Source organism: Panthera onca, chromosome A1 (genome assembly GCF_046562875.1).
Source record: "Panthera onca isolate mPanOnc1 chromosome A1, mPanOnc1 haplotype 2, whole genome shotgun sequence".
In the NCBI taxonomy this organism is placed as follows: Eukaryota; Metazoa; Chordata; class Mammalia; order Carnivora; family Felidae; genus Panthera; species Panthera onca.
In genome coordinates, this window is record NC_138339.1 from 170,177,913 (window position 1) to 170,193,586 (window position 15,674).

Sequence of the window (15,674 nt, forward strand, 5' to 3'; positions counted from 1 at the left end):
TAAAGACTCTGGCTTTCATGCTGAGTGAAATGGGAAGTTACTGGAGGGCTGTGAACAGGAGTGAAACAATCTGAGTTATATCTGAACAGATCTGCTCTGACCGCTAAAATAAGGGAGGAAAAAGGAATGGAAGAGGAAAAAGTGGAAGCAGGGTCGCCCTGGCCTGTATCCCATGGCACCTCTGTACAAATTAGGAAAAAAAATACCATTAGCTGAGCAATCATTTGAAATTGCTAATTATGAGAGAGTATTCTGAAATTATTTTAATATTTAATAATCAATAAAAATAATAAAAAAGAGTCTTTAGGGTGGAAATGCTAAAAAGACAATAAATACTAGCACGTTCTTTTTCTAATTAGAATAGGACAGAAAAGTTGAGAAGAAAAAGCCAAGAAATCAGGAAAAGAAAACATAAAATCTGAGTTTTTTGTATTCATTACAAGTCACTATGAGTCCTGTGGAAATAATTGCTATAAAATGAAAAAGTATAAAATGTAAAACATTATACAACTTAAAATTCTTTTTTTTCCAAGTATATACTTATTTTGAGGGAGAGACAGAGAGAGAGAGTGAGCACATGAGTGAGGGAAGGCAGAGAAAGAGGGAGAGAGAATCCCAAGTAGGCTCTGCGTTGTCATCAAAGAGCCCAATATGGGGCTTGAACCCACGAACCACGAGATCATGACCTGAGCCGAAACTAAGAACTGGATGCTTAACTAACTGAGCCACGAGGTGCCCCCAATTTAAAATATTTTGAGGGGCACTTGGGTGGCTCGGTCGGTAGAGCATCCGACTCTCAAATTTCAACTCAGGTCATGATCTCAGGGTCATGGGATCAAGCCTCTCATCAGGCTCTAAACTGAGTGTGGAGCCCACTTAAGATTCTTTCTCTCTCCCTCTGCCCCTCTCCCCTGCTTGCACACACTCTCTCTCTAAAAAAATAAAAAAATGAAAATTAAAAAAAATACACTTTGAGAATAAATGAGGTTGGGACACTAAATTACTTTGAATATACCAAAAGGTTGAAATGATAAAATTCAGTTAAAATTACTTTTGAAAAATTAAACACACAAATAAAAATTGCCTGGGAGTTATTCCACTCAGCTTTGCTGTTTCACAAACTGGGGGCATGCTGGGAATGAAGACTGAGAGAGGTGACAGGACATACATGAATAGAGGGGACAGAACTGGAGCTGTGAGCAGTGCAGCTCTGAGTGCTAGAGTGACTAAATTTCTAGAGAAGACCTCTAGAGAATATTTTTTAATGTTTCTTTTTTTAATTTATTTTTGGGAGAGAGAGAGAGTACGAGTGGGGAAGGGCAGAGAGAGACATGCACAGAATCCAAAGCAGGTTCCAGGCTCTGAGCTATCAGCACAGTCCTGACATGGGGCTCAATCCCACGAACCATGAGATCATGACCTAAGCCGAAATTGGACGCTTAACTGACTGAGCCACCCAGGCGCCCCTATAGAATACCAACCCTTTTGTGTTCGCTTCGGCAGCACATATACTAGAATACCAACTCTTTTTTTTTTTTTTGAGAGAAAGACAGAGCATGAGAGGGGGAGGGGCAGAGAGCGAGGGAGACACAGAATCAGAAGCAGACTCCAGGCCCTGAGCTGTCAGCACAGAGCCCAATATGGGGCTTGAACTCACAGACTGCGAGATCATGACCTGAGCCTAAGTCGGACGCTCAACCGACTGAGCCACCCAGGCGCCCCTAGGAATACCAACTCTTAAGGATCATCTTCTTATTTGAAAATGTGAATTCAGGGTAACTTTTGAGAAGAATGTTTTAGAGGCAGATTCTGTCTAAAGCTATTATTTCAACTTTTCCAAAGAACAAAATAAGAACTACTCTCAGAAGACTAGAGAACAGTTCAAATGTTTCACTCACCGTAGAATCCATCTGATTATACCTGGCAATATCTTTATGCAGTGTCCGTAGCATAATCATAGCCACCATTCCAGACAAGAAGAGGACAATGACCAGGGAATTCATGATACTGTAGGAAGAAGCATGTCAGGATTAATCTGTAGCTTCATTTCCTTTTCAAAATGTTTATTCAGGCACATTACAACAACATTGATCAAAATCAAAATTTGACTAAAAATCCAACAGATTCAATGAGTTGTGCTCTGTTATGTGTCCTTCTAGTGGATACAGAAGTTTATATAATTATCATAATAATCTTATAATTTGTTAACTAGAAATTTTTTAATGTTTATTTAGAGAGAGAGTGAGCGCACAAGCGGGGGAGAGGCAGAGAGAGAGAGGGAGACACAGAATCCAAAACAGGCTCCAGGCTCTGAGCTGTCAGCACAGAGCCCGATGCGGGGCTCGAACTCAGGAACTGTGAGATCATGACCTGAGCCGAAGTCAGAAGCTTAAACCACTGAGCCACTCAGGTGCCCCAAGAACTACAATTTTTTTTTGTCTATGGCCATTATTAGTAAATAACCACTATGCCCATATAAATGTAATGCTGCAAGGACCAACAAAGGTCTGTATCTTCAAGAAATTATAACAAATTTATTCAATAAATTAATGAGTGTCAAAAGGCCGTCAACAAAATAGAAAAAAGAGTGATGGCACCATGAGTAGCTTTCCAAACAAAAATTTTGAATCATGCTTTGAAGAGAGAGTAATTATAAGTAGACATAACATGAGCAGTAGCTTCTGTTCATTGAGCACTCTTCCACTTCCAGTAAGGTGCTCAGATGCTCTGTTTCATTATCTCTGTTAATCCTCAGAACAGTCTTGTGAAGCAGGTAACTCCACATAAAGAAATGGACTCTGATAAACTGGGTGGCCTGGACCGACTTACAACCAATGATTTAAAGCCAGGATTGAACACAAGTCTATCCAATTCAAAAGCCCAGACTTCTGGATAACTGGAGAGGATTACAGAGTGAAAGTGATATTCAAAGGGACAAAACACAGAACAAGCACAAAGCATAAAGTGGATTAACTCTGTACTCTTACCTAAACCACTGAATGTGGGTATGAGGCATAGATTCCAGAATATAGTCCCATCTAGAAGCCCATCTGATGTTTTTATCTTCCTAGGGGGATAAAACAAAACAAAACTCTTTAAGCATTTGCTGACAAAGTATATTAAGAATCCAAACATTTCCGCTCAAAGCTTGACCTTCCATTCAGTTAACAAATGTAATTTCTCATTATCATAACTTGGTTTAGTCAGGAGTTTTAGAGAGTTTAGCTCTAACTCAAGTCTCAGGGAAAATCAAAATGAGATTAAGCAGCAAATAAAAACAGTAAGAATTCCTAAAAGTCCCTAGTTACCTGTATTTTTTAAAAGTCTTGCTTTAAATTTTAACTAGTAAAAGTTTAACTTAGATATCAAAATTTAGAGCTGTATTCATTTTTTTCAGAAAATTGAGTGGCATAACTTATTCTTTATGCTCTTTGATGTCATCTATCCATGTCAATGAGATACCAGAGTCATAATTTAGATACACTGAGCATCTGGCAGGTATCACCCACAATGAACTCTTAATACCTAAAAAGAAATACACAGTGTTTCTTGCACTAGGTTTGCAAAATTACACACTATAAAGGGAGAGTAAATGTCTCAACTATATTCAATTGGCAAGACAGTTTATAAAAAAAGAGGAGGAATACTGCCTAAGATTCTCATAAAATGAACTTCTACTTCCCTAAGAAACTTCTCCATTAATGAAAACACTTCCTTGAATTCCCAAAGAACCTATATAAATCATCTACCATCAGGAAATTCTCAATTAAAGTTTATATTAATCCAGACTTAAAAATAGTGTTGCTGGGACACCTGGGTGGCTCAGTTGTGTTAAGCATCTGACTCTTGGTTTTGGCTCAGGTCATGATCTCATGGTTCAAGCCCTGTGTCAGGCTCTGTGCAGGTGGAGCCTGACTGGGATTTTCTCTCCTCTCTGTCTGCCCCTCACCTGCTCCTGCTCTCTCTCAAAATTTAAAAGAAAAAAGTGTTGCTCTCCCAAATGCCTGTTGCATAAATCTTTGACATTTTCATACCACCTTCTATGCCTGTTTTCTTTATTTTCTTGTTTCTTTTATTTATTTTTAAAATTTTTTAACGTTTTATTTTTGAGAGACAGCATGAGCAGGGAAGTGGCAGAGAGAGAAGGGGACGGAGCATCCGAAGTGGGCCCTGTGCTAAGCCCATGTGGGGCTCAAACTCACGAACTGTGAGATCATGACCTGAACTGGTGATGGTCACTCAACTGACTGAGCCACTCAGGTGTCCTTCTTTTTTTTAAGATTTTTTTTTAAAGTTTATTTACTTATTTTGAGAGAGACAGAGAGGGAGAGAGTGAGAGAGAGTGAGAGTGAGTGAGAGAGAGAGAGAGAGAGAGAACGTGCATGGGAAGGGGCAGAGAGGGAGAGAGACAGAATCCCAAGCAGGTTCTGCACTGTCAGCATGGAGCTCAATGTAGTGCTCAAACTCTTGCTGTGAGATCATGACCTGAGCCAAAACCAAGAATCACTTAACCGACTGAGTCACTCAGGTGCCACTAAAGATTTTTTTAAGGTTTATTTATTTATTTTTTTGGGGGGGGAGGCAGGGAATGAGTGGAGGGGCAGAGACAGAAGGGGAACGAGGATCCAAAGCCGACTCTGCTGACAGCAAACAGCCCAACGCAGGGCTCGAATTCACAAACTGTGAGCTAGCTCATGACCTGAGCTGAAGTCGGATGCTTCACCACTGAGTCATCCAAATGCCCCAACCGACCTCTACGTCTATTTTCTTTTTCTACCTTTTGCTTTCTATGTATCTCTTATGACTTAACATTTAATCAGGTTCAATTCTCTAATCAACCATACTTCTCATTTAAATGGACACTTAGTTTTTAGTGTGATTATGTTGCCTGGTGCACTGACAAACTATTCCAAATCAGCTCATTAAAAGCTTATGTATTTGACAAGGTTAATCATTAATATTTTTAATTAGTTTACATAGTATGAATTTAGAATTTCTGAGTTACACTAGAGATAAAAACAAACTCACCTGGAAGCTAACAGAATAAGTATAGGCAATTTTGATCTCCCCAGAAGCCTTGTTACTTATATCCATGGGGGGTCCAGAGCAGTCCGGTTTATCTATATGGGTATGTTTGAAGCTGTGGGAGGAAACATTTTGGCAAGATGCTGATAAAGAACAGTTGAAAAAATGGGGTAAATGTTACAGATTTTGTATGTATTTTACAATGCTAGTGATAGTCAAGGGTGAAATTATTCATGTCATATTTAATAGTACAAATATTTGTTTTATATAAATAATGGGCTTAGTTGTAAGTATATGTAAATTATTATTCAAAATTAGAAACAAACTTTTGAAAGCACTATATATGAAGAACATTAAATATCTTAAAACAATAAAAACAAACACTGAGTGAATTTAAATTAACGGCCATCCAATAATGGCATGCATTTCTTAACCAACAGTAGCATGGGAAAAAGACTAATTCAATGGGGGGGTGGGGGTTGAGGGGAAGTCATGAAAAAAAAATGGAATGCTCCATCAAAAACGGATCTCACAAATAACTGATAGGTACTTTCACACTAAAACTATTGACAACTTGAAGAGATGCTCTTTCACTGACTTGTCACATACTGGCATCTAACACTGCAAGGAGACTTTAGAAATGATGGCACTAATCAGCCCATTTAGGGGGCACCCAGTGGGCTCACTCATTAGAGCATGGAACTCTTGAGCTCAAGATCACGTTGGGTGTAGAGATTACTTTAAGAAATCGGCTCATTTGGGCATCTGATGAGAGGTCAAGTTGCAAATATTGGAAGCAGTGCTTTTCCACTATAAGAGGGAATGCTGCACCAACCACTCACGTTCTCCATTCCTGGCTGACACAGAAAAGCTGTCAAAACTTCCTGATTGAAAAACAGAACAAAAGATACTTTGGCTTGACTACTTACCATAACAGGAAAAAAAATATATTTATATGGCTTCTCTGGACAACCCACAACTCAGTAACAAATCACACTAAAGGGAGTTTTAGTAAAATCAATACTGAGATGTCAGATTATATGCCAGAATACTGATTTTTAAAAAGTTAACTGGGTCCCAAATATTTATTCTTTGGGAATAATTTCACTCACATTTATTTACTTATTTACTATTTTATTTTCATTTAATTTTTTAAAGTAAGCTCTATGCCCAAAATGTGGCTTGAATCTCATGACTGAGATAAGGAGTCACATGCTCCACTGACTGAGCCAGCCATGCACCCCTTTGTATTTTAATTAAAGCAATCTCTACACCCAATGTGGGGCTCAAATTCATGACCTCAAGATAAAGAGTCATATGCTCTTCTGACTGAGGACTGAGCTGGCCATGCATCCCTCATTTATTCACTTTTTATCTATTTGTATAGTTACCTTTTTGGTTCAAGTTTGGCAGCCACTAATCTTGCTCCCATGGACCCAGTTTCAACAACATGATAATATATTTTGATGTCAACATGGTTGAAGATGTAAAATGTATCTCTTTCATGGAATTCTGACTGTGGAACAAAACTTAAAGGTAGAAAACTGGCTGCACAAGAGTCAAAACAAAACTTTAACATGAGGCACAACAAGTAGGAAAATTTGAGCTAGAGTTTTAGTCCTTCCTTATAAAAACGTTTAAGTTTTAAGCTGAAACTCTCCAAAAGCCAAAATTAATTGGCAGAGTACAAATTATGCTTCTTTAATATTTTAATTCTTACATATTAATACCTGTTAAAAAGAACACATCTAATATTTTCTATCTTTCCACTTATGATAAAACTTACAAAATAAATTTTAGAATATTAAATGTTATGAGCATACCAAAACTTACACATTTCAAAATTGAAACTTATAACTTCAGACTAAACCCACAACCTAAATAATTTAAGTGTGTGTAGTCAACTCTCCCAAAAGCATTAGCCAAACCAGTTTCATGATCAAGCTGATGCTAACTTCTACTACCAGGTCATATTAGGAGATTAAATCAGGTTGACCTGATTACACAAAATTTAATACACATCCCCAATAATTTTAATACTTTCTATAGTAACATCTTTATTATTGTTTTTAAATATAAAAGAATGGCTATAAAGGCATTTACTTTTTAAGAAAAGGTATAATACTAAACTCTTGCAATATATTATTTTATGGACTTGAATTTGTAATACAAATTTCATGGGCTTGTAATGAGGTCTTTTTGGCACTCCGGTAACCTTTTTTTTTAATATATATAAGATTTATGCGTCTAACTTTTAATAGAGTCAGAACATACAAAGTCCTAGCCCTTAGCCTAGTGCTTAGCATGTAACAGAAACTCAGTGAATGCTGAACTGAATCTGAATTATTTAGTGCTAGAGTTAAATTTATATATTGTTAATCTGGCTTAAGTCAAAGATCTAAGTAATTGTGCTTCAGACATGTGAATTGTACTCATACAATGAATGTAACCAATTTTGTCCAGGTAAAGACTGAATCCTTCTACCAAAAAAAACCATATTTTTAAAAAGTAGCATAGAGGTTTTTTTCACGAACTTACATTAATAACACAGGCATCTTTTGCATGGCCTTTATCTGTAATGTAACAGCCAATAGGAAATCCAGGATTACAGAACCTCTGACCATCTTCTACATCATAACACCATGTTACAGGCATATTATCCACAATCCTAAGCACAGAAATAAAAGTCAAGTTAGAAATCATCAAACGTGACTAACAAATACTGCTCAAAGCTGTGTTACGACTTCACAGAATTTAGATATCTATAAATGCCTTCAGATGTCAAAACTACAACAAAAGAATTTTGATAAAATGTAGTATTTCATAGGCAATAGCATTATGCCAATATTTGATATGCTGTAGTGAAGAAAAAGACTTTATAGCTTCATTGAAACTATAAATGTATACAGGAAAGAGAGTTTTATAAATTAATTTACTGCAGTTGCTAATTTAATATCACTATCTAGATCCGTTGAGTATAATTTACCTTTTGCAGAACACTCAAAAGCTCTAAATTAGGTGCAAAGCAATGTATCTAGTTCCTTGGGAACAACTTAATGGAACAGCATAGAAGCAAATGTCCTTTACTACTAGGTAATTCAATAAAAAGGGGAAGAACATAACTGCAAGATGGAAAAATATTCAACTTAAGGGCCAGTGAAAAAGTGAAAATTACAGTCTTAATCTATTAAGCTGTGTAAATCCAACTTATGTGTAAAAGAAATGCTGCTATAAAACTAGAGAAACAAAAATTTAAAGTGCTATAGTGACAAAGAACTTTTTTAAAAAGGGGATAAAAGGGGCGCCTGGGTGGCTCAGTCGGTTGAGCGTCCGACTTCGGCTCAGGTCACGATCTCGCGGTTCATGAGTTCGAGCCCCGCGTCGGGCTCTGGGCTGATGGCTCAGAGCCTGGAGCCAGCTTCCGATTCTGTGTCTCCCTCTCTCTCTGCCCCTCCCCCGTTCATGCTCTGTCTCTGTCTCAAAAATAAATAAACGTTAAAAAAAAAAAGAAAAAAAAAAAGGGGGGGGGGATAAAAATAAAGAATAAAAGAATAAGATTCTGTAGCACTGTCTAAACTACATTAAAGTCCGAGCATGTGGTCCCCAAATGCCAAGAGCACACTACAGGATACAAATTAAAAAATATTACTAAAAATATACTAGCTATATTACAGTCATAAGATGACTCCAGGGCATGTTTTATTTGTTAATTAATGTATGCCTTAGGAAGTAAAATTATGATTCTATATGCACCCAAGGTGTACATTAATGACCTAATAAAACATGTCTCGTCACATTTAAATGCTATTTAATAGTACCCAATATACCAAATTTTAGAATCACCTTCACTATTAAGTTGCTTATTATTATAGCCAGCAGGCTAGCAGTTCCCATGAAAAGACTATAAAATATTAGAAGTATAAAAGCACTGCTACATAAAATAAATAATTCAGATTTTTTGGTAGCTTAAACAATCAGTTAATTGCTTTAATTTTTTAGATAGAGGATGAAATGCAATCAATGAATATATACAATATATTAATTATAATACCTTTATGCTTTCATAGCAGAGAAAGTACTACATAAAAATTACAGTGCTAGCTATAAAAAGAGAAATTAAGCAGCAATTGAGGCTTTTTTAAAGCAAGCATCCTAAATTTATCATTTACATAATGCCTTGACACAATAACCTTTTCCTGGTAATAGGAAGCATTTAAAAAAAGAACAACAAACACTTGGAAATAAATGTAATAAAATTTAAAGAATATAATTTTCAATTACTGCCTTGCTAAGTTAGGGAGTAGTACTTATTTAAATTTATAACACCAAAAATACTAAAAATCTTATTTTTAATCTTCACAGTGAAAAAGAAGGATTCAAAAGGATAAAGGTTGGCCCCAATTTTTTTTTTTTTTTTTTTTTTTTTTTTTTTTACCATCTAGGACTTCTTTCCCTTATTTTCCTTTACCCTCCATGGGCTCCATATAAAACACTTCTATTAATGAAGCCTCATCCACTAATAATTTTTCCCCAATAAATTAAATTCCCAGAGTTTCCAATCAGAACAGAATAACCCATGTTATCACAATATATTCAGAAAATTGTAGTGAAAAGCAAAGAAGCTTGGCATTTAAGTTATTCTATATAGTTTTAACATGGGTACATTTACACTAGCTGTTAGGATTTTGAATTTTTAAAAACATTCTCCCACTGCTAGCTTGCTGAGATCCAGGATTAGAACTCACTAGACTAAAATACCTTCAAAGACCCCTCTCTGTCCAATAAGCTAGAAAACATAAGTACTGTGATACCTAGTTATATAATTATACTTTTATAAATAAAAGGTCACAAACACCTGGAAATTTGGGCAAGAAGTATAAGCACAAACCATGCAGAGTATAGCTGAAGGGAATTCGGTGCCTGGCACTAGTATCAAATACTAGTCTCAAGAATCAAGAAGTAGCTCAGGACAGAATAAGGCAAGAAAATCCTCAAATTGTGTTCCAACATCCCAAATTATGAATTAAAAGTATTTGTCAATTTAGATAAGAAAATTAACTATTCTTAATTAACTGTTCTCTAAATGGGTTGGCTTATTAGCTAATATTCGGTTATTGTAATCGTTTAAAAGGTAGTAAGGTTAAAAACGTCATGGGGGGAAAAACTACAGTTCATTCATGCAATGTAATACTACACAATTATGAAAAGAATAAGGTAGATACAGGTCTACAGATGTGCTTTTACATGACAAATGCCCAGATTTTCTGAAAAGAAATGTGCAAGTTTGCAGAATAATATGTACAATACTTCAGTTGCACTATTTTAAACAGGTACACTCCTGTTATATGCCTGCATATGCACAGAATATCTGGGAACACATGAGAAATAATACTGCTACCTCTGGGGAACAGGATTAAAGACGTTGAGGGTGGTAGAAGATGTTTACTTTTTACTTGATATTTTCCTACACTGCTTGTGTTTTTTCACAGATATATATTGTTTCATAATTTAGAAAATGATTATGCTCTCCCCAAACGTCTCAGTGCAAAGGTTAATAAGTGCTACATTCACAATAAAATTCCATAACATAACACTATACTTTTAAAGGTCTTTCAGATTTCTAAAGGTTCATGCTATTTTATCTCTATCAACTCTGGTATCTATGCTGAAAATCAAGTTACACAGTAAAAACTTTCTGAAGTAAGTCAAAGACAGAAATATACTGAACTTAGGGTTCAACTAAATTATCAACGTGAACCAACATTTTCCAAATGTGTAATGTACTGATTTAAAGACTAAAGCCCAGGGGCACCTGAATGGCTCAGTCGGTTAAGCGTCGGACTTCATTCAGCGCAGGTCAAGATCTCATGGGTTATGGGTTGGGCCCTGTGTAGGGCTCTGTGCTAACAGTTCAGAGCCTGGAGCCTGCTTCAGATTCTGTGGGTGTCTCTCTCTCCATCCCTCCCTAGCTCACGCGTGCTCGCTCGCTCTCTCTCTCTCTCGCGCGCGCGCGCGCGCGCGCAAAAATAAATAAACATTAAAAAACATTTAAAGACGAAAGCCCAGGGGCACCTGGATGCCTCAGTCGGTTAAGTGTCCGATTTTGGCTCAGATCATGATCTCGCGGTTTGTGGATTTGAGCCCTGCATCAGGCTCTGTGCTGACAGCTCAGAGCCTGGAGCCTGATTCAGATTCTGTGTCTCCTTCTCTCTGCCCCTCCCCCACTCTCACTCTGTCTCTCTCTCTCTCTCTCAAAAATAAACATAAAAAAAAAAAAATAAAGACTTAAGTCCATTGTCCACAATTACCAGATGATATATTTGTGATACAGCTTAGAGTTTGGCTAATAGTTTCAGACCTGAAATCATAAACTCTTCTGATACAACAATAAAATGATTAATCACCAGCAAGTTTCAAGTTTTTTAGGCAGAATATAGCGTAAGTTTGCAACTGATACACCTATCACAAATTACTGAATCAATTTCATTATCAAATGCTAACTTCATAAACTATTTTAAATTGTTTATTCTTTTTATTATGCATTTTGGCATCAAAGAGTACCTATGTTAATTCCATCATAAATTAGTTAAAAATATTTCTAAGCTACTGAAAAGGTGCTTCTATTATCTTTAGGAGCAAGCTTCTTGACAGTATTCCAAGAACAGAGGGTAGAAGAAATAACTAAAAATCACCTATAGGCCTGAAGTCATTCTTTATTCTGTCAACAAGTGAGTAGCTATTAATAGCTAAACGGATAGAGTAGCTATTACTCTAAACGTTTACACCTCCTAGAGTAAACGGAGGAGAATGAGGCTAACATGAAACTCTAAAAACTGAGCCTTAGATATCATTTTGAAGGCTGTTAACAATTTGAAGCAAACTGAAAATACCAAGGAAAATTTCAATTACTTATGAATAAGCAAATGTACCCAACTTACACTGATTCAGCAATTACATAGTATTCTCACAGTACCAAAGAAATGAGGAGATTTCAAGTTCTTGTTTGCACTGAGGCTCACAAGAGGAAGAAGCTGACACAAGTGTAATGGGCAAGTGTCCTTCCTTATTCCAACGGTGTCCTGCTATGAGAAACTTGTTCCCATCTGGTTTAGCAGACTGAAACAGAGTCTATCAAGGTCTGGCCAATCAGAATGAATTCCCCTAATTACAGACAGACTAGTTCATGGATGGGCAAGTGACCCAAGGTTGCCCCTCTCTAGGACTTTTAGGGGGCAAGATAGAATGACAGGCTCCAACCACAGTATTTGAGCCACAGGGTCTGGGCATGTCAAACTGAGATCAATGGTTCCTAACCTTCCTTGCACTGGGCAAGTGAGCATGAGATACTGATAGGATAAACATTCAAGAGGAAGTACATGAAGACAGTCTTCTTGTTCACTATCTCCAGTACCTTATACTTTTTAGAAGAGGCAAAACATACGTAAATTAGAACCCCACACAGAGTAAGGTATTTGTCAGCAAAAGTATCTTGAAGAATAATGATCATACTTCAAAAGTTGGATTTTCAGACCCTTTTAAAAATATTCTACATTTGAATTATGTATAGAGTCAATACTACCTTATTTTTTTGAGTCAACTACTTTAGAAGCAAAAATAAAATAGGTTTAAATGCTTTTTGATTGTAACACAAACTGGTAAAGACCTAGTTAATGTAACATCACAGTGTATAAAATAAAAAACAGGTTACTCAAAATGTAACTGTTTTATTTGAAGCAGATGCTATGTATCAAACATTAAATGAGGTTCAAGTCTGTTTTCCCATGGTCTTTTTTAAGGCCTCCAAGTATAAAATAACAGTATTTTTCTAGATGACTGATCCAGGTCCTTTCCCCAAAGCATGAATATGTTCCTATTAAATACATGTGAAAAAAAGAAGTACTCTAGGTACCAGGTCTAGGAACCAAAAGAAGTACCAGATATTACAGTAATCTAAGCAGTTAAAAATGATACTTTAAGCTGTCAACCTTAGTAATCCTTGGCACCTAAAAGTCAGACTTCATGCTATTACTATCAACAAAAAAATCAACGGATTTGCTATATTTTATAGAGTTAATGAAGTAATTTATACAGTCAACAAAACAGAGGTTTCATCTAGAAAAGGAAAATACCAACAGTCCAAAATCTCCATGTCTTACCAGTGATGTTGATAATTCAGTAGCATGCTTTTTTTCAAGAATTCTAATTTTTGTTTGTCTTCAGCTTTCTCTGTATGGTATGTTTTTGTACAGACAAGCTTGCAGGTCTCCTCCTTATTAAATGTAAACTGTATTAAAATAAAGTGAAAAGCAAATTAAAAAATATCTAGGTCCTTCACACCTAAGCCATAAGCAGAGTAAAAATACTAGTCTTGTCAAATTACTTCAGTGCATTAATATTGATAAATATTGTAAAATTTCTCATACTTCAATTACATTTAAATTTTAATCTATTTCTCTAAAAATCTACATCAATTTTTCTTTTGATAAGTAACAGTTTTTATTTTTATTTTCGATAATTTGAATCCACTCACCTTTTGAATGTAAATGAACCTTAAAAGGGGAAAAAAAACACATGTAGAACAAAATGGAAATCAGTTCTTCTATAGTAATGGCCTCTGATGTTTTGAAATTATGGAGTTGAAGGCTTTCTAGTAATAAGCAGACAAGTTTTTATGCCCATATATTCATTTGATGGATGTTTGTTAAGTGCCCCCTATGAGCCAGGTAATAGAGATTCAGCAGTAAGTAACAGACTGTGATGACACAAGAAAAAGTCAAATTTGGATGTCTAAAACTCAGGGTAAATGTGCTTCTCTTTTTACACACATTTGAAAAGACTGTCAATTTTCATGATCTTATTTAAATAAAATTGAAACAAATAAGGTTTAAACAAAAATTGATAATTTAAAAGTTAAAACACTAAGGAGTCCTCCAATTTTGGAGCCTAGGACTTATTTCATGTGTAAAAATAATGGTATTCATAACATACTGCATAATGTAAGTTTACTTTATCAAGATCCACTTATGTCTTCATTTTAAAAACGTATTTCTGGGGCGCCTGGGTGGCTCGATCGGTTAAGCCTCTGACTTGGGCTCAGGTCATGATCTCACGGTTCGTGGGTTTGAGCCCCATGTCAAGCTCTGTGCTGACAGCTCAGAGCCTGGAGCCTTTCAGATTCTGTGTCTCTCTTTCTCTCTGCCCCTCCCCCGCTTGCACTGTCTCTTTCTCTCTCTCTTTAAAAAATAATAAACATTAAAAAATTTTTTTAAAAAAGTATTCCCTAGTTTTCTAAAGGCTGCAATTTATTAAACTATATATAGTCTGTAACTGTATACCATTCAATAAACTCAAACTTTATTACATGGAGTTAAAAAAAAACCAAAAAAACCTTGCATATGTTTCACTTTTAAGCAGTTCAATCCTTTGCACATGATTAAAACACCTAAACCAGTTTTTGTGCATGAGCTGGCAGAGGAGAGCTTCAAGCACAGCCCACTGCTGCCACCTGTCAGCTAAGAGTTAAGTTTCGTCTACATTGCTACTTCTGTAAATGTAGCAATGTTTGTGCAATTATCTAATATTCTTAACCTTATATACACCTTGTAAGTTCCTTTTTAAAGGGAGGAAAATGAAAAAAAAAAAGAAGTATACATACTAAGGAATTAGAGGGATAAGTGTCAAATTTACATTCAGCATAGACATTGCTAGGTATACTAAAAGTGGCAAATCTTACGCCTCAATCCAGTGCTTACTGGGTTTAGGCAAGCCAACTCTGTGTTCAACTGTGAAGGAAAATAGTAAAACTAGAGAGGATGTTTAATCATCATAATAAGCATTTATTAACTCATGTAATCCTCCCACCTTTGAGGTAGTCTCTTGCTGAATCCTTCTCATCTTCCTCACCTAGTAACACCAAGTGCCCCAAGGCTCAATCCTTGGAATCCTCCTCTTGTCTATACCCACACCCCCTTGGGGATCTCATGAGTTCCTGATACACTGATTTTTACACCAATGATGATTTTCAAATGTATATATCTATGCTGAACCCCTCCTCCAATGCCAGACACATATATTCAAGTGTTTACATCTCTATTTAGATGCCTAATTTCCCATTCCCCCCAAACCTGCTCTTCCCAGACTGTCCCGTTCTAGAAAACAGGAAATCCACACCCCACATGCCATCCCTTAGCAAATTCTGTTGTACTGACCCCACCTTCAAAATGTAGCCAGCTTTTGAGATTCTGACAACACAACACCTACTCCTATACTCCATGCTCTGAGCTATTATCACGATTGTGTCAGCCTCCTAACCAGTCTCCTGGCTTCTCTCTTTGCTCTCCCATGGTCCTCCTCAACACAGCAGCCCTAGTGATCCTGTTAAAATTTAAGCCTACTCAATATCCTTCAGTGTTAACCATCTTGCTCAGATATACAAGCCAAAGTCTTTACAGTGGCCTAGGAGTTCCTATGTGATATGGTCCCATTGTTTCTCTGCCCTCATTCCCTGCTATTCTCTATCTTGCTCACTCGCTCAAGTACACCAACTATTTCTGTACCTTCAGCCCACCAGGCAAGCTCACATCTTAGAACGGGTGCATGTGCTGCTATCTTCACAGAGAACATTCCCCCAGATATTCACATGGTTCACT

The 15,674-nt window shown here is 36.5% G+C and overlaps 1 protein-coding gene across 1 annotated transcript in view; it reads right to left on the minus strand.

Moving 5' to 3' along the window:
* The window catches only part of TM9SF2 (transmembrane 9 superfamily member 2), a 66,130-nt gene that overhangs the window by 22,571 nt on the left and 27,885 nt on the right, over positions 1-15,674 (minus strand). The window contains exons 4-9 of the mRNA XM_060636779.3: positions 13,182-13,309; positions 7,564-7,693; positions 6,417-6,541; positions 5,029-5,140; positions 2,988-3,067; positions 1,899-2,007 (exon numbers count right to left, since the gene is read on the minus strand). Of these exons, the coding sequence (XP_060492762.1) occupies positions 1,899-2,007; positions 2,988-3,067; positions 5,029-5,140; positions 6,417-6,541; positions 7,564-7,693; positions 13,182-13,309 (684 nt within the window). The remainder of the gene's footprint in view (positions 1-1,898; positions 2,008-2,987; positions 3,068-5,028; positions 5,141-6,416; positions 6,542-7,563; positions 7,694-13,181; positions 13,310-15,674) is intronic.